We start from the raw sequence: 26,287 nt of genomic DNA on the forward strand, positions 1-26,287 counted from the left end.
AGCTTGCAGGCAGCAGGCGTCCAGATCTCCGGGTTTCGGATAACGAGCGGAAACGCCTCCAGTTTTCAAAACAAAGAGGAGACTCGGGAGGCGTGTGAGGCGCGCAGGGCTCAGATTGGTCCCTCCCGCCCTGTCGCTTCAGCATCATTGGGTGACAATGGAGGGGAGCCCGGGAATCGGCTGGCGCTCGGGGTCCGACGGTTCGCGGGCGCCTCCGAAGATCCCGCCGGCCATGGAGGAGCTGCAGAGCCGCTTGCAGGAGACCCTGGACCTTCTGTCCTCGCAGGAGCTGCGCAGCTTCCGCGACCACCTCAGGAAGGTGGAGCCGCGCGTGAGCCAGGTGAAGCTGGAGCTGGAGGGCCGCAGCCCGTCGGAGCTGGCCAGGCTCCTCGCCAAGCAGTACTACCCGCCGGCCGCCGCCAAGCGCGTCCTCGTCCAGGTGCTGGAGCAGCTGCCCCGCGCCGACCTGCTGCCGCGCTGGCAGAGCGCCGCCGCCGACGGCCCGGGTGAGCGCGCGGAGATTCCCGGGGTTGGGGGGACCGGAGCGGGTGCTTGGTGACCGCGGGGTTTGGCCCTACCGCCCGGGGATTCCCGGATTGGCGGAGGGAGGACTGACCGGGATTCCCGGGCAGGGGGAGGGGGGACTGAGTGGAGGGAAGGGGGTACTGGCAGGGAGGGGGGTGTCCTAGGTGAACGCCGGGTTAGGCCTGGGGCACAGGTGAGCGGCGGGGGACCGAGCTTCAGTAGGGTGGGGTGGGGGAAGTGGAGCAAGGAGAATGCGGGCGTCGAGGGACCAGTGAACGCGCGGCGGGAAGTGGGAACCGGGGGATAAGCGGGCAGGAGAGAGAAAGTTCCCAGGCACGGAATCCAAGTGACCAGTCCAAGAGTAGCCATCAGAGTCTACCAGTTCATTCTGGGGTGGGTTGAGAAATCAGATAGACTCAGCAGGCCTGAGATGCATTTTTAACAATTACCTCCAAGTGATTATGATGGGGGAGGTTTTTAGATGATGCAGTGAGAAACGCCGTGTTGGAATCCACCATTAGAACATTTGCCATAAATCTGGGAAGATGTGGCTTAAGATCAAGAAATGTAACAAGTTGGGGGCGGTTAGGGTTTACCCTCGTAAGTTTAATAAATGTATGTGTGCATAATATGTGAGCGAGTTTGTGTACATAGAGAAAGAGAACGAGAAAGAAAGAGAAAGCACTTCTACTGGGCACACTGAGGTAGACACTAAAATATACTGTTGCTGGTCTCTGCCATCGCATGCTTATGATCTGGGTTTTTTTTTTTTTCCTTTTTAATTATTTTGTTAAATCAAAAGTACGACCGCTACTTAACTCTACACACACATTTAACATTTTTTAAGGAATAACGTTATGTGTCATTACACCAAATTCCTGGCTAATAGCTCTCCAAAAATTTGAGAAAAATCACGCGGAGGCGGAAGGGTAACCTGGGACGAAGTGAGAGAGTAGCATTGACACATATACACTACCAAATGTAAAATAGATAGCTAGTGGGAAGCAGCTGCATCGCACAGGGAGATCAGCTTGGTGCTTTGTGACCACCTAGAGGGGGTGGGATAGGGAGGGTGGGAGGGAGATGCAAGAGGGAGGGGATATGGGGATATATGTATACATATAGCTGATTCACGTTGTTATACAGCAGAAACTAACACAACATTATAAAGCAATTATACGCCAATAAAGATCTGGTTGAGTTTTGAGGTATGTTGCTTTGCTGACTTTTAGATTCATAATGGGTGACAACTGTAAACAACCTCAAAACATGGCCTGTAGGCAGAATACTGGCCCCACGAAGGCTTTGATTCTCCCTTGACTGCATCTGCACAGTACTTATCATAATGTCTCTCCAGGCTTAGTGGTTAATGTGTCACACTTTTGTTATCACCCCTTTAGACTGTGAGTCTCTTGCAGTTGGTAAACTGGGTTTTTTTGTTTTTCAGAATCAACCAAACTACCCGGTATCATGACTACACACTGTTGGCACAACAAAAATATTTGAATTGAATGCTAAGAGTTTGTTTAATTAAAAAATTAAATAGGGTCTAGTTCCTTTAACTTCATTTTTCTCTTTATTGATGTCTTGGTCTCCTTTTCTGGAGGTGCATGTTCACTAATGTTCATTGGTGCTTCTCCCTTTCATCTCTGGCCTGGCTCTCCCTGCCCCTGAATCTGACTGGGGCCTAAGGGAGTTCTGTTAAGTTTTCATCCTTATGAGTTTGGGAGAGGGTTTTCATAATCCTAGAAACCTGTTCTAAAACATAAGAGGCAACTGATTTCCTTGGGAGGTGCTTCCTGTTAACAGGAATGACAGCAGATGATGATTAAGAAGAGAAAAAAGAAAAAAAATGTTCTTTTCTGTTTTGTCTTTTCATGAAAACTCATTCAGTGATTCCACGAAAGATTCCAAAGAGAAGCTATGACTGTGTGGAAGGTGAATTGGTAAATATCTGGACTCTTTAAGATAGTATTTAGTCACCATTTGAACATTTTTTTGTGCTGCTTCTGTTGGATTGGAGGTGGGTATCTGTGTCGTCGTCTCAAGTGGTCAGATCTCCCTGCTTTCCGTTATAAATAGGAAAAGCAAAACATTAGCCAGATAAAACCACTTTGCACGCATTAACCAAATGAGGTAAGCGCTGTTAGTATCTGCATTTTACAGATGAAGGCATTGCAGGCTGTGTGGCCTCTCGAAACTACATAAATTGCTGGCTTCCGGCCTTTTTTTGCTTTAAAACAAGCATTTATTTATTTATTTATTATGAACATTTAAAACATAAGCTAAAGTAGAGAGAAGAGAAAAATGAATCTCCAGACTCCAGCCCAACCTACTCTTTGCCCTGCTTCAACAATTAGCAACGTGGCCAATCTTGTTTCATCTGCTCCTCGCCCCGCCCCCCCCCCATTATTTTGAAGCAAATTCCCCAGCTACCATATCACTGTCATACATAAAATACTTGAGTATGTATTTCTGAGAAAGACTTTTTCCAAACATAGCCATGATACCATTATTATACCTAGAAACAAATTCCTTATTGGCAGAGAGGCAGTCAGCCTTCAGATGTCCTTGACTGGCTCCTATGCCTTTTACAGTTGGATTGAGTCAGGGTCCGACTCACACAAGGTCTACACAGTTACACTTGATGGTTTGTCTCTTAAGACGCTTAATTTATGATACCTCTCCCTTTGACCTCTTTTCTTGTTTGTTGACGAAACCAGGTTATTTGTCCTGTAGAATGTCCCACATTCTGGATTTTGATAACTGCAGCCCTGTGTTGTCATTTACCATTTTCCTTAAACGGGCAGTTATGTCTATGTATAGGAATTTAAAAATGAGATTGGCCTATTCGTCCTAGTTTGAGAAAGGTATTTGAAAAAATTATAAATGAAGTCATGGTGAGAGAGGAAATCAGTGTTGTGCCCCTGCTCTGAGCTGGGGAACATCATCATTAACTCCAGAAGAAACTCATTTCACATATAAGGCGTATTTGGATTTGGTTTGGTTTAAATATTGTTTCTTGGCTTTCCTTGAAAACAGGACCATTATGACCTGAGTGGCAGGCGGAAGGCCTTCCTCATGTGTGTGAAGAGGAACAGGCTGGGCGCTCACCAGGATGTCCTACTGATGGAGGACTGGCTTGGCCAGTGCCAGTTCGAAAATACGTTGTGCATCGATCCCGACAAAATGGTACCAAGTTAAAAACAAAAATGAAAATGTGTAGCTCGGGACTTCCCTGGCGGTCCAGTGGTTAAGACTCCATGCCTCCACTGAAGGGGCGCAGGTTTGATCTCTGGTTGGGAAACAAAGATCCCACATGCCTTGCGGCACAGCCAAAAAAAAAAGAAAAAGAAGAAGAAAAATTGTAGCTTGGATATTATAATTTTCCTTCCTTTTTAAAAAAATTGGGTTTTATTACCTGGTTAGAACCAGGGCCTGCTGAGCAATGGATGTGTATGTCCTGATGAAATTCTTACCCTGCTTACCTGTTGGATACAGATGCTTTTGTCATGTTAAGTGTGTGATGATACTCCAGCTTCCCTTCTAGTCAAGCGGGGACCTCTTGGGTCCTTGCATTTGAAGAGGGAAGGGAATCCAAGAAGGTGTAAAAGCGAGATGGGCAAGGAGGCCCAAGGACAAGCTGTGAGTCCAGAGTAGGCAAGGTCCAGAGCATTTGGGAACAGGAAGACCAAGGGGACAGCTTTGAGAAGTCATCAAGCAGCCAGGCCAGAGGAATCCCAGCAGCATTGGAGCCCAGGGGCTTTGAAAGATCCTGGTGGGACTTGCTTAGAACCATGGGAGGGGTGGGGAGAGGAGTTGCTGAGAGCCCTGGGCAGAATTGCTTTGTGATTTAACTAGAGGACACAAGAAAATGAGGTGGAAGAGTGGTGGTGGTGGATGGGAACTGCACTTTGACCTCTCTGACCCCAGCTGAGTCCTGGCCTACCCTTGCCCATGTTTTGGGATAATAACAGAGGAAAGTCCTTCATAGACCCCAGGAGGCACTGCTAGTGAATATCAAGGAACAGCATAGCAGAAGGGCTAGGAAAGCAGCACACACTGACAGGTGGAATCTTGTCTCTTACTAGTTGTTACCTTAAATCTGGTTCTCAACTGATGGTGATTTTTGTCCCCCCAGAGGACATTTGACAATGTCTGGAGACATTTTTGGTTGTCACAACTGGAGGGTGCTATTGGCATCTTGTGTAGTTGCCGAGGTAGAGCCAGGGTGCTACTGAACACCCTACAGTGCACAGGACGGCCCCCAGGGCAAAGATTACCTGACAGAAAATAATAGTGCAAGAGTTCTAGAAATTCTGCCTTAAATTAATTGACTACTTTCTTATCTCTAAAATGGGGGGGGGGGTGATAGTAATTTATCTTGTAGGGCTATGGTGAGGATGAAATTAGCTGCATTATGTAAAAGTTCTCAGAATAGTAGCTGGCTTATAGTAAGTGCTCAATAAATTTTGATTTTATTATTTCAAAGCTAAAAACAGACTCCTTCATGTTTCCCAAGGATTGTACCAGAATCTCTTCCAATATTATGTGATTTTTTAAATCCAGTCCTTTCCATTCAGATTACAGATAATTGCCAATGTTCTTCTGGTTTATTATCCCAAAGGTCCAGAAGTGGCCTCTTTCTCTACATCCTGTCAACATTTATTTGTAAATATTTAGCAACTTTACTGGTAAAATTATTTCACTGTTTCATTTTCCTGATTATTAGTTTGGTTGAACATCTTTTGGCCGTTTTTTCCTTCTGTGAATTATTGGAATTACCTGTTTGCCCTTTTTCTTACTGGTTTTTCTTTTTCCTTTTTGTTTTGGCTGTGCCATATGGCTTGCAGGATCTTAATTCCCCGATCAGTGATCGAACCCAGGCCCGGCACTGAGAGCACAGAGTCCTAACCACTGGACCACCCCGGATTTTTTTTTCTTATTCTGTAGTTCTTTTTCCTGAATTTTAGACAAACTAGAGTGCAAATATTTTTCTCTTGCCTTGTTACTTGCCTTTTGACTTTTTGTTATCTTAAGTCATATGGAAGTCTTTTTTATTTTTTTAAAAATTTATTTATTTTATTTTTAGCTGTGTTGGGTCTTCGTTGCTGTGCACGGGCTTTCTCTAGTTGTGGCGAGCGGGGGCTACTCTTCGTTGCAGTGCACGTGCTTCTCATCGCGGTGGCTTCTCTTGTTGCGAAACACAGGCCCTAGAGCACGTAGGCTTCAGTAGTTGTGGCGCATGGGCTCAGTAGTTGTGGCACACGGGCTTAGTTGCTCCGTGGCACTGGAAGACTTTTTAATTTATTTATTAAATTATTTATTTTGGCCGCACCATGCGGCTTGTGGGATCTCAGTTCCCTGACCAGGGATGGAACCCAGGCCACAGCAATGAAAGCGCCAAATCCTAACCACTAGACCACCAGGGAACTCCCCTGGAAGTCTTAGTTTTTGTGAGTAAACTTGTCAGTCTTTCTGTTTGTTGGCTTCTTGGTTTTTATGTCTTGATTAAGCCCCATGATTTCCCAACTTAAAATACCAAACTCCATAACTATCCCTTCCTCTCACTCTTCCCCCCTGGTAGCCATAAGTTCATTCTCTAAGAATGTAAATTGATACAGCCACTATGGAGAACAGTATGGAGGTTCCTTAAAAAACTAAAAATAGATTTACCATATGATCCAGCAATCCCACTACTGGGAGTATACCCAGAGAAAACCATAATTCAAAAAGACACATGCACCCCAATGTTCATTGCAGCACTATTTACAATAGCCAGGTCATGGAAGCAACCTAAATGCCCATCGACAGACGAATGGTTAAAGAAGTTGTGGTACATATATACAATGGAATATTACTCAGCCATAAAAAGGAATGAAATTGAGTCATTTGCTGAGACGTGGATAGATCTAGAGACTGTCAGATCTAGAGTGAAGTAAGTCAGAAAGAGAAAAACAAATATCATATATTAACGCATGTATGTGGAACCTAGAAAAATGGCACACGTGAGCCGGTTTGCAGGGCAGAAGTTGAGACACAGATGTAGAGAACAGACATATGGACACCAAGGGGGGAAAAGTGCGGTGGGGTGGGGATGGTGGTGTGCTGAATTGGGTGATTGGGATTGACATGTATACACTGATGTGTATAAAATTGATGACTAACAAGAACCTGCAGTATAAAAACAAACAAACAAACAAAACAACTAATACTAAACTTTCATTGGGTTATTTGTATGGAAATATGTTAATATAAATGTTTCAGACATTACATGAAATTTCTAAAAATCTTATATGTTCTGGTATAATGTTATAAGTCATAATTCTAGTTATTTAAAATGTATATCTCAGAAATAAAAAAAAAAAGATTAACTGAGTTGAACCTGGATGATGGATACAGAAGAGTTCATTATACTGCTATTTTTATTTATATTTTATTGTTTTTATTGTTTTCTGTAATAAAATGTTTTTAAAAATTAAAAAAAAATTTTTTTTTTAAATTATTTTTCTGTAACATTTTTATAGTTTAAGGTTAGCCTTGGACCCACTGGAATTATATTCTTTGGAACAGTGAGGTGGGAGGTCTAACTTTATTTCCAAGCTAGTCATCTCATTTGTTGATGATACATCCTTTCCCCACATATTTGAAATTCCATTCTTATCATAAACTAAATCCCTATATATATATTTGGATCAATTTCTGTATTCTAAAATATTCTATTCATATATTTGTTTATTCTTAAGCTGGTATATCAGTGTTTCGTTCACCATGATTTTATAGTACCTTTGGATGTCTGATAGGACCTATCCCCCATTCATTGTTTTTTATGTTTTCTGTTTTTTTTTTAAACTTCTGAATGTTCTTTGCTATTCTTGAGCACTTTGCTGTTCCTAAGCATCTGTTCTCTGTGACCTTGAGAACCATCTGGTTAAGTTTCACGGAAATCCTTTGAGATTTTAATTGACATGACATTGAATTGAGATTAATTTAGAGTTAATTGGCAAATTAATAGTATTGAGTCATCTCAGAAACATCGGTATGTCATAGTTTATGTTGCCTCTTCACTAAAGTTTTTTTTTAATAATTTTCTTCACTTAGCTAATGTGCATTTCTTGTTAGGTTTATTCCTAAGTATTGTTTTACTTTTGTTATGACCATGAATGGATCCCTTTTCCATTATGTGGTTTGACTTATTATTCCTGGGTAATTGGGGAGCTATAGATCTTGGTAAATTAACTTTGTATCTGGTCAACTTGCTGATCTCTAGTTCTAGTAGTTTTTAGTTGATTATATTTCTAGATAGTCATATTATCTGTAAGTAATGAGTTTGTTTCCAATATTTAAACTTCATTTAATTTTTTACTTTACTTTATTGAAATGGCTAGGATCTTCATTACAACATGTATGAGGCTAGTGAGAACAGCCATTCCTGTCTTCTCTTTTTTTTTTTTTTTAATATTTATTTATTTATCTATGGCTGCGTTGGGTCTTCATTTCTGTGCGAGGGCTTTCTCTAGCTGCGGCAAGCAGGGGCCACTCCTCATCGCGGTGCGTGGGCCCCTCACTATCGCGGCCTCTCCTGTTGCGGAGCACAGGCTCCAGACGCGCAGGCTCAGTAATTGTGGCTCACGGGCCCAGTTGCTCCGTGGCATGTGGGATCTTCCCAGACCAGGGCTAGAACCCGTGTCCCCTGCATTAGCAGGCAGACTCTCAACCACTGCGCCACCAGGGAAGCCCCCCTGTCTTCTCTTTTTAGCGGGGTTGATTCTGATGACGTCTCCTGATAGATTCTGGCAAATAGATATGATTGGGTAGACTCCATTCCCTTCCATTTCTAGCTTATTGAGGGTATTAATTTTATAAGATAATTTTATATATTAAAGTAAGTTAATAATATAACATTGAAATACATTAACCCTTTGGGGAGCTATAATTCTGTTGTATTTTGTGGTAGAGAATCAGAAATACCCTAATTTTGTCAAACAAGAACCACCAGTGGTACAAGAAGAAATCACACGAATTCCGAAAGCAACCAAAAGGGAAGTGACAAGTTATACTGACTCTGTTAGAGATGCAGGTATTTTCATATTTGTCATCTCATTGGATCACCTTGTAAAGGAGCCATCTCTGCGATTTCTGGGTTTTCCTCTTTGTAGTTCTTTTTAATATGTTTTCCTATTTTACAGGAGTTACTTGGAAAAATAACATCATTTCGAGATGGACTAAATGAAATTAAAGATGACATTGGCTGTTGCCTTGTTGCTCTTATGTCCCACGGAGAAGAAGGCTTTATCAGAATGAAAGATGGTGAAAAAGTCAGCCTGGAAGGCATTTTTGAAATGTTTAACAATAAAAATTGTCCAGCACTTCAAGAGAAACCAAAAATCTTTATAATCCAGGCCTGCAGAGGAGGTAAGTGGAGACCTCTTTGTAATAGTTCTGTTTCTAGGAAATTCTCATATTGATGATTGAGGAAAGAAAAGTGAGTTTTAAAAAATTATTTTACATTAGAGGACACTTAGCTGATGTAACGTTAGTTACGTAGTATAGTAGGGACTTTGACCTGGGAGGAAAGGATGAAGGGAAAGCTTTCCTGGGATAGGATAGTTAACTTAGGCTGAGGAAGGGTCTAAATCTTTAAATTCATGAGGTGGGTTGGGGAACCTCAAATTCTGGGAGAGAGGTGGGCAATTTCCAGGGGATGTCCCACCGTTCATGTGATTCCAGGTGGCTGTGGGACTAATATCTGATTTATGTTAACTTTGGTGGATATTTCTCTCTCTTATGGAGATACAAGCTTGTTGTGACTTTTATTAAAGGTTACTGGTGTCAGTGGTGTATTATCGTAGTTTGCATTTTCATTCCTCAAAAAATAGAGAGAAGAGACAGTGGTGTTGAAACGGATGATGAACCCATGGACTCGGATGACGGATCAGAGAAGAGGAGGCTGCCTACATTCAGTGATTATTTCATCATCTATCCCACCCAGGCAGGTAAGACAGTGAGGCTTGATGACAGTGAGATACACATTCATCCAGAGAGTTTAGCTTATTCCTAATGATTTTGAAAATCTTATTTTTTTTTTTTAAGCTGTGCCACGTGGCTCATGGGATCTTAGTTCCCCGAGCAGGGATTGAACCCGGGTCCTCGGCAGTGAGAGTGCTGAGTCCTAACCACTGGACTGCCAGGGAATTCCTGAAAATCTTTTTAAAAAATATTATCTGTGCTTTACAGATTGATGTACATAAGGAGAAATTTTCATTAACCTATCCGTCTTCAACTGTTCCACTTTCAGAGACGGCAGGTTTGCATCTGACTGTTCATCTCTTCCAGGAAGACGCCATCCTTTTAACAAAGTATCACATAGTAAATAAGATCATCGGCTCTCATGTGAAAAAGATCTTGGTCCAAAGCCAGCTCTGCCACTTGCTGTCTTTGAGACCTTCAATACTTCTTAGCCTCTAGATATGTCAGTTTCTTTATGCAAAAGAAGAATGTTGAAATATACTTGTGTCATTGGGATGTTATATAAATTAAATTATGTAGTGCAGGTATTGTGCTTATCATAATAACTGGCATAACAAGTTAAAAAAGAAATTAATATTATTACTAATATATTATGCTGATTACATTATTATCCTTATTACTATACTGTTAATACTAATAAGTTAAAATCCAAAAGAATCTTGTGTGCTGAAGGGGTGAACTTGATTCAGTTGTGAAAGGGAAACAGGAAAATGTAGAGAAGATAGAAATAAATGGTCAAGGGCATTTATTTAGCTGTTTTTATCTTGACTTTCTTCAAAAAGGATTAAAATAGCTTATGTGTGTGTATATACACATATACACACACACATATATATATATGCAATTCAAGATAAAATGTTAGTGAAGAAATGGAAGCAAAGGAAAATAAGGACAATAATGTAAAATGAAAATATCCCCATTAAAGTTAGATGTAACTTTATTCATCCAAGAGAGATGAAAACATATGTCCTGGGACTTCCCTGGTGGTCCAGCAGTTAAGACTCTGTGCTCCCAATGCAGGGGGCCCGGGTTCGATCCCTAGTCGGGGAACTAGATCCTGCAGGCATGCCACAACTAAGAAGCCTGCATGCCGCAACAAAGATCCTGAGTGCCAAAACTGAGACCTGGCACAGCCAAAAATAAATAAATATATAATAAATAAATAAATATTTTTAAAAAAAAAGAAAGAAAGCATATGTCCTGATAGACACTTGTACATAGCAAGAGCAAGCAGGTTTATTTGAAATAGTCAAAGACTGGAAACAACCCAAATGATCAACAGGTGAAAGAATAAACAAATCTTGGTATATCATACATAGAATACTACTCAGCAATAAAAGAAATAAGCTCCTGATGCATGCTACAGCATAGATGAAGCTCAAAATAATCCTGCTGACTGAAAGAAGTCAGACAGAATAAAGCAGATACTGTGTGTTTCCATGCATATAAAATTCTAGAAAATGCAAACCAATCTATAAGACAGCAAATCAGTTGTGTTTGGAGATGGGAGTGGAGAGGGAAGGAAGGATTACAGAGGGGCATGAGGACATTGGAGGGGGCTGATTGGATTCATTATCTTGGTTTTGATGGTTTCACCGAAGTATACATATGTCAAAACTTACTAAATTGTTTGCTTAAAATATGTGCAGGACTTCCTTGGTGGTCCAGTGGTTAAGAATCCACGCTTCCAATTCAGGGGTCACGGGTTCCCCTGGTCAGGGAACTGAGATCCCACATGCCGTGTAGTGTGGCCAAAAATATATATATATGCAGATGCTTGTCAATGATCAATCATACTTTAATAAAGCTGTAAATTTTTTAAAAAGTTAGATGTAAGACAAGCATGCCCACTCTCATTCCTACTGTTTGACATGGCATGGGTAGTCCTAGCTAATGCATTAAGATAAGAAAAGATATAAGGATCAATATTGTAGAAATCACATTATAGTTATAGTTATAGTCTTTATAACTATAGTCACATTATAGTCATTATAGTTTTGAATATCTAGCAGTAATCACTTAGAACATATAATAGAAAAGAAAAAAGATACCATGTTATTTTTTCTTGCTTTAGTGAATGATGTCTATGAATAACTAACAAAAGATGAGCAAGAACTTTATTAGAGAAAATGAGAGAACATTCCGGAAAGGCATAAAGAAAGACCTGAATCAGTGGTGGGAAATACCATGCTCATGGTTGGCATTTTCAATACCATGGAAATGACCTTTTTTTCCCCAAATGAGTTTGTAAATTGAATTCTGCGTGTTTTTTCATGGAATTTGACAAACTAATCACAAAATTATTATGGAACAGTTAAGGGTCAAGACGAGGAATCTTGAGCTCCAGTTTTGTTGAATGAATGAATTTCATGACTATGTGCTGGCTATTAATGTTGAGGACTAGAGATTCAGTATTGAACAAAAGAACTAAAAATCTCTGCCTCCATGGAGCTTATGTTCTAGGGGAGGAGGCGACAGTAAACACATACAGAAAATAGATCCTGGGTTGCTTTATTATTCCATGTCTATGAAGTTCAAAAACAGGCAAAACTAATCTATGGTGGATGGTAGAAGTCCGGATGCTGCTTGTCGTCAGGGTGCACAGTGTTTGGAGTGGTTATGACCAGAGCAGCAAGAGGCGACTTCTGGAGTACTGGTATCATCGTGTTTCTTGATGAGGGTGCCAGTTATGGGGGTGTGTTCATTTTATGAAAATTTATTGAGCTATTATATACCCATATGCTCTGCATACTTTTCTGTATGATGGTTACCCTTCAGTGAAAAGTTTACCAGATAAAATGTTAGATGGTGATAAGTGCTATGGAGAAAAGTAATGCAGGAACCGGGGAGAGGGAGTATTGAGGGGTAGAAGTGGAGATTGTAATTACTTCTTTGCTTTTTTTTTGGCTGCATTGGATCTTCATTGCTAAGCACAGGCTTTCTCTAGTTGCGGCAAGCAGAGGCTACTCTGTTGTGGTGCGTGGGCTTCTTATTGCTGTGGCTTCACTTGTGGAGCACTGGCTCTAGGGTGTGCAGGCTCCAGTAGTTGTGGCTCACGGGCTCTGGAGCTCAGGCTCAGTAGTTGTGGCACACGGGCTTAGTTGCTCCGCGGCATGTGGGATCTTCCTGGACCAGGGATCAAACCCATGTCCCCTGCATTGGCAGGCAGATTCTCAACCACTGCACCACCAGGGAAGTCCCGAGACTGTGGTTTTAAAAAGAGATGTGTAGAGATGTTTCCACTGAGAAGGTGATTACTGTGTAGAATTGAAGTCCATTATTGTGTAGACTTGAAAGCCATGAGAGTGTGAGCAATGCAGATATTTGAGAAAATGTGTCTTCTAAGATATGAATACTTAGTAGAAAGCAATAACAAAAACTCTATCAGCCGGTACATAGACAAACAGATCGTTGGGATAGAATAAAGAATGTAGAGGTAGAACCAAATATATAGGGAAACGAGACACGTGACAAAGAAGCCATTGCTAATCAATGGTGAAAGGATGGACCATTTAATAAGTGATGGGAAAACTGGCTTCTCAACGGGAGAAAAACAAGTTTATTTTCTTATTTCTTGGTGTAGGGTTCCTTGTATCTTTAATCACGTGGAATCTCTATCTGTAGTCATGTTCCCTTCTTTACCTCTAATATTTCTGGCTTGCTTCTTTTTTTTCTTGATCAGTCTTGCCAGTGGTTTATTTATTTAGTTAAGAACCCATTTTTAGTTTTGTTAATCCTATTATTATGTTTGTTTTTGATTTCATTCATTTGCCTCATATTTCCATTTTTCTCCATTTTTTAAGGGTTTATTCTACTCTTAATTTCCCAACTTTTTCAGTTAGGTACTTGGGTCATTATTTTCTACCTTTTAAAAAAAATAAGCATTTTTAGACCTATAATTCCCCTCTAATTACTGCTTTCACTGTATCTTTTATATTTTAATATGTAACATTTTTATCCTTCAGTTCCAAGAATTCTTACATTTCCATTGTTCTTTTACCCATTAGTTATTTAGAAATATGCCTCTAAACTTTTCTGGTATTGAAATTTTAAAATTTCTCCTTTTATTATTGATGTCTAGTTTATTTGTGAGAAAGAATATCAACTATGATACCAATCTGAAATCCGTTGAAACTTGATTTATGTCTTGATCTGTAGTAAATTTTTTAATGGCTATTGATCTATCATGAATATTCTATATATGCTTAAGAATATGTGTTCACTTCTTGAATACAAGGTTCTATATATTTCTATTAATTGAGCTTAGTTGTGTTGTTCCCAGTCTCTACTAAAGGTCAAGCAGAAATATTTAGTAATTTGTCTGCTTGACCTGCCAATAACTGAGATAATGTGTTACTATGTCATGTTATCATGGTGGATATGTCAGTTTCTTCTGTAGTTCTATTATCTATTTTTCTTTTCTTTATATGTTTTGAGGCAACTTTAGTAGAGGCATATGATTTTAGAATTGTTACACTTTGTGGTGAAATAAATATTTTAATCATTGTTTAGTGAACCTACTATCCCAAATAGTGCTTTTTTTGGTATTAGTTTTTCTCTGATATTAATATAGATACCCCAGTATTCTTTTGGCCCATATTTGCCTGGTATATCTCCTTCAGACCTTTTTCTATTAACCTTTCTGGGCCCTTATGTTTTAGGTGGTCCTTTAAACAGAATATAACTGGATTTTGTTTTTTAATCCAGTCTAATATCTATCTTCTTACTGGTGAGTCAGGACAATTTATCTTTATTGTGACTATTGATATATTTACATTTTTACCATTTTACTTTGTGCTATTTATTTTTATTTGCTTTTCTCCCCTCCTTTATTGCTCTTTTTTAAAAAAATTGAAGTATAGTTGGTGTGTACAATATTATGGTAGTTTTATTGCTCTTTTTGATTGATTGTGAGTTTAGTTTGTTATTCTTATGTTTTATCCCTCTACTGACTTGGAAGGTATGCGTTTCGCATCTCTTCTTCTCCTGGTTCCCTGTGAAATGTTATAAGTAAGTAAGCTTATTCTTACTGCCTGATGATACACAGAACCTTAGAACACTAATTCTCATCACCTTCCACACTTAAGCGCTATTGTTCAACATTTACTTCTAACTTTTATTGTTTGTATCTTTATTTATATGAAATTATTTATGTATTCTTACACTCCTTCTCCTTCCACCATAATTTTCTTCTAAATTAGGACATTAATCCAAACATTTTCATCAGATAGGTTGGCATGTTCTAGGGTGACAAGCACTACACTAGGTAATGCCTATTCCTTTTTTAAAACCCCACAAATTAGAACACTTTTGTAATATTTTATACAGTGTATGTTTGTTTATATTTATGCATGTGTTTACCATTTTCTTCTCTATCTGTCCTGAATCTCAGGCCATTTTCTTTCTTAATGAAGTATATCCTTTAGAAATTCATTTAAGGAAGATTTATAGGTGGTAAGTTCACTTTACACCCAAATCTGGCTGATCATGTAACAGTGTCTTTGGTTGTTCTTCCTTGTGATTCCATCATTTATTTCTTTAAACATTTCATGCACAGTTATTTTATATTTTGTACCTTATACTTTCAATATCTAAGGTCTTTGGGGATCACTCTTGTGGTCGTTTCTGTTGCCTGTCACTCATGGGGGTTTGTTTCTTTGTGTGTCTGAACTCTTAGCTCATTTATTGAATCTTAATCTGTGATACTCCTGGGGGCATAATTCAGTTATGCTTTCCTTGAGAGAGGATTATCACCCTCTTGGACCTCTGTAGCTCTGCTCAGGGTCACATGGTTAATGCAGGATCTTAAATTCATCTCCCTATCTCCGAGGTACACCTTCCAGACTTGACATTTCCCCTTAGACACAAGCGCAACTCTGGTTTTCCCGTTTGCTTTCCGCTTCTAGCTCAAGTTTCAGCTTCCTCGTTTGGAGGAATGGCATGCCTTGGGGATTTCCATTCATTCCTATCAGCCCAGAATAGCATTAAACTTTTGCTTTAATCAAGAATTAAGTTTTGGGGCTTCCCTGGTGGCGCAGTGGTTGAGAATCTGCCTGCTAATGCAGGGGACACGGGTTCGAGCCCTGGTCTGGGAAGATCCCACATGCCGCGGAGCAACTAGGCCCGTGAGCCATAACTACTGAGCCTGCGCGTCTGGAGCCTGTGCTCAACAAGAGAGGCCACGATAGTGAGAGGCCCGCGCACTGCGATGAAGAGTGGCCCCCGCTTGCCACAGCTAGAGGAAGCCCTCGCACAGAAACGAAGACCCAACACAGCCCTAAATAAATAAATAAATAAATAAATAATTAAAAAAAAAAAAAGAATTAAGTTTTATAGCTGGAGCGATATTTAAAGTACCCAAAGTGCCCAAAGTGGAAAACTTGGAATATGTGATAAAATGAATCTTTTGGATCACCCATTTTTTTTGGCATGATCCCAGTTCTTTCTATTTTTAAATTTTTTTTTTTTTTTGACAGGAAAGTAGGATTTATTGGTGGGCACGAGTAAGGAGGGGACAGCGCCAAGGCTCTCGTGAGCGCAGGGCCCGCCATCTGTCCAGAGGGCCACGATTAGGGATGTATATGACCCCACAGCCCTCTGGGATGAGCTGCTTTTCTGCCACCATGTTTTCAAATTCATCTGCATTAAACTTAGTAAATCCCCACTTCTTGGAGATGTGGATCTTCTGGCAGCCAGGGAACTTGACCTTGGCCCTTCGGAGGGCCTCAATCACATGCTCCTTGTTCTGCAGCTTGGTGCGGATGGACATTATGACTTGGCCAATGTGGACCCTGGCCACTGTGCCCTGGGGCTTTCCAAAGGCACCTCGCATACCCGTCTGGAGCCTGGATTGGGGACAGCATGCCAGTCATGATGTCCACTGGAAAGGGCTGTCTCCAAGGTCCCTTAGGGCAACCCATACAGGCAACAGGCTGCATACACTACCGAGGAGGCTGCTGTTTGCAGCCACTGTGCACCGGGACCCCATGGGGAGAAGAGCACAGTCGGCTTAATTGGCTGCAAATATTTTTTTTTTTTTTTTTTTTAAGGAAATGGGTTTTTTTTTTTTTTTAATTAATTTATTTATTTATTTTTGGCTGTGCTGGGTCTTCGGTTCGTGCGAGGGCTTTCTCTAGTTGCGGCAAGTGGGGGCCACTCTTCATCGCGGTGCGGGGACCGCTCTTCATCGCGGTGCGCGGGCCTTTCACTATCGCGGCCCCTCCCGTTGCGGGGCACAGGCTCCAGACGCGCAGGCTCAGCAGCTGTGGCTCACGGGCCCAGCTGCTCCGCGGCATGTGGGATCTTCCCAGACCAGGGCTCGAACCCGTGTCTCCTGCATTAGCAGGCAGATTCTCAACCACTGCGCCACCAGGGAAGCCCCAAATATTTTTTAAAATTTTTAATTAATTTATTTTTTATTTTGACCGTGCCACGTGGCATGTGGGATCTTAGTTCCCCAACCAGGGATCAAACTTGAGCCCCCTGAAGTGGAAGCTCGGAGTCCTAACCACTGAACCACCAGGGAATTCCCTTGGGTCACCCATATTTACCTGAGTGGATGAGGCAGTACCAAATATGTGTGGGGATGGGGGGCAAGGGGTACTTCCATATACCATTGATTAGAGCAAGTTATAATGCCTCTTGGGAGAGCAATGTGTGATACCTAGAAAGTTTGTTTATTCCATGACCCAGCAATTTCACTTCTGGGTATACACCCTAGTACTGCGGTCTCCAAATCAGTGGGCCACAGTGAAGTCACACAGCTATACTTAATTCTGTGAACCACCAGCTCAGGTGAGGTATGGTTCCAAAAATTAGATTGTGCTGTGTTCTTTTTGATATCATATTTTGGTGGTAGCTAGGTTTTGGAGGTTCGCTGAGTTAAAAAGCAAGTACCATGGTGGTATCCTAGGTTGAGAAGTCATGCAGTGCCCAAAAGGGGCACACATCCCATTAGTAATTGTGGTTATTTAAGAATGAGGAAATTCCCTGGCGGTCCAGTGGTTAGGACTCTGTACTCTCACTGCCGAGGGCCTGGGTTCAATCCCTGGTCGGGGAACTAAGATCCCATGAGCCTCTCGCACAGCGCAGCCAAAAAAAAAAAAAAAAAGAATGAAAAAATATTTTTTTATCAATTTGTATGATCATCACCTTTCAATTTTTTTGACCATCTATTCATGTGCCTATTGGCCATAATGTATCTTCTTTTGCCCAATATTGCATTGGGTTGTTTGTTTTCTTATTAAGCTGTATATGTTCTGAATACAAGTCCTTTCTCTGGTACGAGTTACAAATATTTTCTCCCAATGTGTGACTGGCTTTTCATTTTCTTAATGATGTCTTTCAAAAAGCAAAAGTTTTATAAGCCTTGGTCGTTCAGTGGTAGAATTCTTGCCTGCCAAAAAACAAAAGTTTTAGATTTTAAGTCCAATTCATCATCTTTTTTTCTTCTATGGCTTATGATTTTTGTATTGTAAGAAACTTCTGTCTACCCTGAGGTTGAAAGATGTCCCATGTTTTTTCTCTTCCAACCCAGGTTTACTATGAGAGTGTGCAATTTTAATATTCCCATTGAATTTCCACACTATATAGACATATTTCATGTTTTTCAGTCTAATAATAAAGATAATTTCAGAAAACTCTTGAATACCCCCAAATAAATTCCGTATGGTTGTATTTAGGGCAATTTAGCTTAAAATGCTAGAGCAAAAGTCAGCAATAAAAAAAATAGAAAAGGAATAAATAAAGCAAATATGACAAAATGATAACTCTTGGATCTGAAGGATGATTATATGGGGGGTTGTTAAACTTTGCTTTCTACTTTTTTGTATATTTGAAAAGTTGTATTTTAAAAATGCATATAAAAAGAATGTCCTCTTGAGAGGTTATGTGCTATTGGTCACATGAGTTCTCTGTGATTGTGTCTTAATGCAAGTGTTTATGTATTCTTGATTCAAAGCCATTTTCCAGGTTTTAACTATGGGTCAAAGAACAAGTTTGCTGTAAGTTAGAGGAGGAAAATGGATGAAATGACTTTTTTCCTTTGTAGATCATGTGGCTTTACGGGACCCCCGCACGGGCTCTGTGATGATCAAAGCAATGACTGAAGTCTTTAAACAGTATGGAAATAAGTGGCACATTGCTGACTTCTTCACCAAAGTAAGTATATTCCAAGTGAACATGTGCTCCATTCTGTCTAAAGCTAATGCACTTGATGAGAACGTTTTCACGAGAAGATTGACTTAAGCCCGAGAAAGCGTGAGAGATGGTGAGAAGTTGTTTGGAAACAGCAGGCTGATGGTGCATTAAGAGGACTGTTGCAGAAGTCACGGCCGAGCCAGGTGCAAAGGGAAACTGATAGTGACACTTTATTCATCGGTACATGAGTGAGTTGGATTTTAGGTGAGCTTTGAAGTTCTGCTTGCTCTGTGGTCCTGCTGGCCTGACATAGCCTCCCCCCAGGGAGAGGGGAGAACCCAAAGGCTTCTTCAAGGAAGAAGCTCACATTTGTCTGAATGTTCACTGAATGAATGAGTGGCCAAGAATTGCAGCAGATTTATACACGAACCGTAGTTTGGAGGAGGGCCTGATGATAGTGGTTTATCATATCAGGATTGAAGGGTAATTTTCTGCGCAATCTGTGGGTTTTATTCCTAAAGAGAGCTAATTAGAAGAGGTTGTAAATGAGCACAGTAACAGCAACACTAACACCCGCTGCAGGTCTCACTCTGTGCCAGTTGCTGTTCCCTGCGCTTCACAGATATTAATACATTAAGTCTTTCAACAGCTCTCAGGCAGGTACTGGGATTCCCATCTCCTATTACAGATGGAAAGCAGCCTTGGCTTTCTAACCCAGGCAGAGCACTTCTAGAGCTCATGCCTTAACCACAGTTATATAGGATTACTTACTCCTTATCTCCCCAAGTTATGGTAGCTATTTTTATTTCTTTTAAAAAATTGTTGGGCTTCCCTGGTGGCGCAGTGGTTGAGAACCTGCCTGCTAATGCAGGAGACGCAGGTTCGGGCCCTGGCCTGGGAAGATCCCACATGCCGCGGAGCGGCTGGGCCCGTGAGCCACAGTTGCTGAGCCTGCGCGTCTGGAGCCTGTGCTCCGCAGCGGGAGAGGCCGCGATGGTGAGAGGCCTGCGCAGCGCGATGAAGAGTGGCCCCCGCTTGCCACAACTAGAGAAAGCCCTCGCACAGAAACGAAGACCCAACACAGCCAAAAATAAATAAATAAATAAATTAATTAATTAAAAAAAAAAAAAGTAACTGAAGTGAAAAACCAATTGAGGACACAAAACAAGGCAAAAAAATATTAAAAAAAAAAAAAAATTGTTTAATGCTTTACATATGATGCTTAACAGCTTTCAAAACTCCTTTTCACCTCATTTTTTTAAAACATCTTTATTTGAGTATAATTGCTTTACAATGTTGTGTTAGTTTCTGCTGTATAACAAAGTGAATCAGCTATATGTATACATATATCCCCATATCCACTCCCTCTTGCGTCTCCCTCCCACCCTCCCCATCCCACCCTCCCCATCCCACCCCTCGAGGTGGTCACAAAGCACGGAGCTGATCTCCCTGTGCTATGCAGCTGCTTCCCACTAGCTATCTATTTTACATTTGGTAATGTATATATGTCCATGCCACTCTCTCACTTCGTCCCAGCTTACCCTTAACCCCTCCCCGTGTCCTCAAGTCCATTCTCTTTGTCTGTGTCTTTATTCCTGTCCTGACCCTAGGTTCATCAGAACTTTTTTTTTTTTTTCGATTCCATATATATGTGTTAGCATATGGTATTTGTTTTTCTCTTTCTGACTTACTTCACTCTGTATGACAGACTCTAGGTCCATCCACCTACTACAGATAACTCAATTTCGTTTCTTTTTATAGCTGAGTAATACTCCATTGTATATGTGTGCCACCTTCTTTATCCATTCATCTGTCGATGGACACTTAGGTTGCTTCCATGTCCTGGCTATTGTAAATAGTGCTTCAGTGAACATTGTGGTACATGTCTCTTTTTGAATTATGGTTTTCTCAGGGTATATGCCCAGTAGTGAGATTGCTGGGTCATATGGTAGTTCTATTTTTAGTTTTTTAAGGAACCTCCATACTGTTCTCTGTAGTGGCTGTATCAATTTACATTCCCACCAACAGTGCAAGAGGGTTCCCTTTTCTCCACACCGTCTCCAGCATTTATTGTCTGTAGATTTTTTGATGATGGCCATTCTGACCGGTGTGAGATGATACCTCATTGTAGTTTTGATTTGCATTTCTCTAATGATTAGCGATGTTGAGCATCCTTTCATGTGTTTGTTGGCAATCTGTATATCTTCTTTGGAGAAATGTCTATTTAGGTGTTCTGCCCATTTTTGGATTGGTTTGTTTATTTTTTTGATATTGAGCTGCATGAGCTGCTTGTATATTTTGGAGATTAATTCTTTGTCAGTTGCTTCGTTCACAAATATTTTCTCCCATTCTGAGGGTTGTCTTTTCATCTTGTTTATGGTTTCCTTTGCTGTGCCAAAGATTTTAAGTTTCATTAGGTCCCATTTGTTTATTTTTGTTTTTATTTCCATTTCTCTAGGAGGTGGGTCAAAAAGGATCTTGCTGTGATTTATGTCATAGAGTGTTCTGCCTATGTTTTCCTCTAAGAGTTTGAAGGTGTCTGGCCTTACCTTTAGGTCTTTAATCCATTTGAGTTTATTTTTGTATATGGTGTTACGAAGTGTTCTAATTTCATTCTTTTACATGTAGCTGTCCAGTTTTCCCAGCACCACTTATTGAAGAGGCTGTCTTTTCTCCACTGTATATTCTTGCCTCCTTTATCAAAGATAAGGTGACCATATGTGCATGGGTTTATCTCTGGGCTTTCTATCCTGTTCCATTGATCTATATTTCTGTTTTTGTGCCAGTACCATACTGTTGTGATTACTGTAGCTTTGTAGTATAGTCTGAAGTCAGGGAGCCTGATTCCTCCAACTCCATTTTTCTTCCTCAAGATTGCTTTGGCTATTTGGGGTCTTTTGTGTTTCCATACAAATTGTGAAATTTTTTGTTCTAGTTCTGTGAAAAATGCCATTGGTAGTTTGATAGGGATTGCATTGAATCTGTAGATGCTTTGGGTAGTATAGTCATTTTCACAATGTTGATTCTTCCAATCTACGAACATGGTATATCTCTCCATCTGTTTGTATTGTCTTTAATTTCTTTCATCAGTGTCTTATAGTTTTCTGCATACAGGTCTTTTGTCTCCTTAGGTAGGTTTATTCCTAGGTATTTTATTCTTTTTGTTGCAGTCGTAAATGGGAATGTTTCCTTAATTTCTCTTTCAGATTTTTCATCATTCATGTAGAGGAATTCAAGAGATTTCTGTGCATTAATTTTGTATCCTGCTCCTTTACCAGATTCACTGATTAGCTCTAGTAGTTTTCTGGTAGCATCTTTAGGATTCTCTATGTATAGTATCATGCCATCTGCAAGCAGTGACAGTTTTACTTCTTTTCCAGTTTGGATTCCTTTTATTTCTTTTTCTTCTCTGATTGCTGTGGCTAAAACTTTCAAAACTATGTTGAATAATAGTGGTGAGAGTGGGCAACCTTGTCTTGTTCCTGATCTTAGAAGAAATGGTTTCAGTTTTTCACCATTGAGAATGGTGTTGGCTGTGGGTTTGTCATATACGGCCTTTATTATGTTGAGGTATTCATCTCATTTTAAGGTAAGCTCTTGGGGGAAAAATGTTAAATGGAAGGAGTATAGACAATTTTGACAGTCATTCTAACCATATTTCCAAATCTCTTATATTGCTCAATTTCTCTTTAAGAGAATAGTTTCTTGTCAGCGTCTCAATAAAATGTAATAATAAAGACAGATTTACCGTAAGTAGAAATCCATTTTAGTTAATGCTAAGTGAAAGTTGTTTTGCCGACTGGTGTTCATTAAGTCTTTATTGAACAGCATTCATTTTTTTAAAATTGAAAGCCAATTGTTTTCTAACTGAATGAAAGATTCTTTAAATTCTATAGTGCTTTACAATTTTCAAAAGTTTCACACATGTTTTCATATAATCCCATAATAACCCTTCTCCCCCCACCCCTACGTTACCCCTGCACCCTTCCCTCTCCCCACGGTAACCACTAGTTCTCTATATCTATGAGTCTGCTTCCTTTTTTTTTAATTCACTGGTTTGTTGTATTTTTCAGATTCCAAATATAAGTGATATCATACAGTATTTGTCTTTCTCTGACTTATTTCACTTAGCATAATACCCTCCAAGTCTATCCATGTTGCTGCAAATGGCACAACTTCATTCTTTTTTATGGCTGAGTAGTATTCCATTGTGTGTATATGTGTGTGTGTGTGTATGACATCTTCTTTATCCATTCATATGTTGATGGACACTTAGGTTGTTTCCATACCTTGGCAATTATACATAATGCTGCTATGAACATTGGGGTGCATGTATCTTTTCAAATTAGTGTTTTTGGTTTTTTCGGATATGTACTCAGGAGTGGAATTGCTGGGTCATATGGTATGAACAGCTTCTTTTTTTCTTTTGAAATGCGGGATCTTAGTTCCCCAACCAGGGATGGAACCTGCACCCCTGCAGTGGAAGCGTGGAGTCTTAACCACTGGACCGCCAGGGAAGTCCCAACACTGTTCATTTTTAAAGCACTTGCTGAGTAGACACTGGCAAGAAAGTCCAAAAACGAGCATGATGCGACCTTTGCATTAAAGGCACTTAGAGCTTAGTGAGGCAGCAGATGGTGGGGTTACAAGCAGCACTGGAATTAATAGAGCTATTGGATACTTTGGACAAAACATAATCCAATGCTTTCATATGCCATGAGTTACCAAGGCTCAGAGAAGGTTACTGTCTTGCCTGATGTTACCCAGGGGCAAGTTGACTTGAACCCGGGTCTGTGCACGCAGCCACTCGATGCCTTCAAGCACTTGGTGGGTAATGTCTGCATTGTTTTCCTGGTGCAGTCAGAGAATTCTGCCGTCTCCTTCTGTGGGCTTTACTAAGAGGCTTTTGCTGAGGGCTTTACATTCTTTTGGACAGTTTGTGCTTTTATCTTACAGGTGAATAACAGAGTGGTGCACCGTGAATTTAATCTTCGTAATGAACCAATAAAAGTATCACTTGTAATGGAGTCAACTTTAACTAAATTTGTATACTTTTGACATCAGGAAGATTAAAAAAACAAGGACTGCTTTACAATAGAATTTGAAAAGAGCTGTGAGCATTTGTAGCATTGTACTAATGGTTACCATTTTGCATTATTTTTGTCATTGGTTGTATGTGTCCAATTTGTTTTGTATATATATATATATATATATATATATATTATTTTTCTAAGATTTAACTATGCTTACTTGATACTTGTAAATAATTTGACTTTTTTTTTTTAAAGATCATTGTTTTCTGAAAAAAAACGTTTTCCTGAACCGTTACCAAAACATGGACGTCCAGCTCCATTTGTGTACTGTTTTTATCCTGTGTTTCTCTTGGTGATTACACCCTACCTTCTCCACCCTCAGCTTGGTGCTGGTGTTAAACCTCAATTTCTTGGCTTAGTCAAGAATTGCCTGTGTGTGGTCTTGTCCTCTGTTTCACCTTATTTACCCAGATTGTTTTCTGCAGTCAGTCTGATCTCCTCTTTGACTCCGTAAGCCATTCTCAAGTCTTACGTGGATGTCTCTGTGCCCTTGATGCTGTCATGTGTTCCACCTTCCATCCATTTCCCCGCTTCCTCCTTGCTGCCTCATACCTTTGAACTGCTGTTTACTCCACCTGGAACCCTCTGTTCCACCCCACATAGGTAAGTCCTTTCCATCCTTCAGAGTTTGGTTCAAGCATCACGTGCACAGCCCCTCATGCTAGGTCAGCTTCTTCTAAGTGCTCAGATACCCTCTGCTTCTCTTCTGTAGCATTGAAATGACTGTCTAGTGGCTGTTTAATCTCTCTCTCCAGTTCAGTCGTAAGACCCAAGAGGCAGAGGCTGTGTGTCTCATTCATGGCTGCATCCTAGCTTCCATCCGTGCCTTAGGACACAGAGAAGCCATGCAATGAGCGTTGAGTGAGTGACTGATCCCTGTCTTTTAATTATTTTATCCATCCCTCAGACCTCTGTGCATATCTAGCCACTTGCTACTTATCCCCACACACGTGGATGTCTCATGGCTACTTTAACTCAACAAGTTGGACGTTAACCTGGGTTTCCCCTAAATCTCTTTATAAAACCCATCCCATTGTTAATAATCCTTTGACTCCCCACTGCCTGCTGGATATACCCCAAAATCCCGTAGGAGAATATTGCAAGTCTTTCTCCATCAGGCTTAATCTACACTACTCTTTTACTGCCTGTTTGTCCTCGTAGTTCGCCCTTCCCTTAATAATCCTGTCTCACAGAATCGGGCTAGTGGATCAATGACTGTGGATAAACACTCTTGGATATGTTATCATATCATAGTTCAATCTCTCCTTTCTGTCTGAAATGCCCTTCATTCTCACTCTGTGCTTCCTCTATACTGTGTATTCTTTAGGGTGCAACTTGGGTCCCCTCCCACTATAAAGTAAAGCTGTATGTAGACTAGTGTTTTTAGAGTAACAAACTGTGGACTGAGCATGACTGATGGGCCTGTACGAGGATGCAGGTGTTTGGTCAGAATGCTGTGAAGACTGAGAGCCAAACTGACTGAAGCAATCCAGAATCTCCAGACCTGTCTCCATTTCAGGGATAATTGTGTCCTTTTTAGTTAATGTGATTTCTTAAGTATAAATACATGTGATTTAATTTTTAAGCTTTTGAGTTCTGATATTTGATATATAGTTTTGTTTTTGTATAGAGCATTAAAATGTCTCTGGTTCATAAAATATGAACATCAGCTGAGCCTTCTCTTTCACTTGGATTCTGGAGGATTTCTAGGCACAGAGGCTCGTTTCGGGGGGACAGCAGCAGCTGAAATATCAACAACTCTTATTTCCTGGGAGAAGTTGTGTGACTTGGTCAGAGTCACAGCATGTGGTGAAGCTGGGATTCCAAAGCATGAACTAATTCAAGACATGAAGTGCCAAGTGATAGAGAAAAGTTTTAAGACAGAATGCTTTTGATGGACAGAAGGGACCATTCCATTACCACTTAACTGATGGAATGAGGGCTTTGGGACAAAGGAGGGAAAAGTGATTTTGGAACCCTGCTCAGACCACTACAGGTAAGGGTTGTGGAGAAAACTGTAGGACAACTGGATACCAGACAAACAGGTGAAGAGGAGCAAGGAGGAATTCTGGTTAGAAAGGTAGGTGGCCCAAGATGAACTTGATGCCTGGGGCTAGCTAACTGTCCCATATTCTCTCAGCTTCAAATCAGTAGAGACTCTCCTAGCCATCCAATGCCATGTGAAATATAGCCCAAAAAACTAGTCTCTGGCACAAATTTATATTTGAAAAAAAATTTTTAAGCCCAGTTTTTATTTATTTTTAAAATACAGACCCCAGGAACCAAAGTTTGCAAAAGGAAGGCTCTGAGATTTTTATTAAAAATGTGTATGAATAAAAAATAGTGGAGAAACTTGTGCAGAAGACTAGGAGGCTGAGGTGGGGAGAAGGACATGTGGCTGGGGAGCTACAGCCCTTTGACAAGTGCCTCTCAGGCCAAGGGCCCCTCACCATGGCTTACTATCACTACAGTACGTTTTCACCTTTGGACTTAACTCACTT

At 40.5% G+C, this 26,287-nt stretch overlaps 1 protein-coding gene and 1 non-coding gene across 2 annotated transcripts; one reads left to right on the plus strand and one right to left on the minus strand.

Annotated features, from left to right (window-relative positions):
- Positions 1-25,446, plus strand: LOC103013224 (caspase-14-like). The gene is made up of 7 exons (XM_057554792.1): positions 1-506; positions 2,419-2,471; positions 3,568-3,717; positions 8,715-8,940; positions 9,405-9,521; positions 18,605-18,714; positions 23,650-25,446. The coding sequence occupies exons 1-7, from the start codon at positions 158-160 to the stop codon at positions 23,749-23,751; spliced, it is 1,107 nt and encodes a 368-aa protein (XP_057410775.1). The 5' UTR covers positions 1-157; the 3' UTR covers positions 23,752-25,446.
- Positions 16,444-16,578, minus strand: LOC114239061 (small nucleolar RNA SNORA70). Its single transcript, XR_003624260.1, has one exon. It is a non-coding gene; the product is annotated as a small nucleolar RNA SNORA70 (small nucleolar RNA).
- Positions 25,447-26,287: the final 841 nt, after the last annotated feature.

Source organism: Balaenoptera acutorostrata, chromosome 10, assembly GCF_949987535.1.
Source record: "Balaenoptera acutorostrata chromosome 10, mBalAcu1.1, whole genome shotgun sequence".
NCBI lineage: Eukaryota > Metazoa > Chordata > Mammalia > Artiodactyla > Balaenopteridae > Balaenoptera > Balaenoptera acutorostrata.

What these genes read in the sequence shown, in the direction of transcription:
- LOC103013224 (XM_057554792.1), top strand. Translation starts at nt 158, where the DNA reads ATGGAGGGGAGCCCGGGAATCGGCTGGCGCTCGGGGTCCGACGGTTCG. An exon ending in GCATCGATCCCGACAAAATG is followed by an intron (nt 3,718 to 8,714) that starts GTACCAAGTTAA and finishes CCTATTTTACAG; the next exon opens with GAGTTACTTGGAAAAATAAC. An exon ending in AATCCAGGCCTGCAGAGGAG is followed by an intron (nt 8,941 to 9,404) that starts GTAAGTGGAGAC and finishes CTCAAAAAATAG; the next exon opens with AGAGAAGAGACAGTGGTGTT.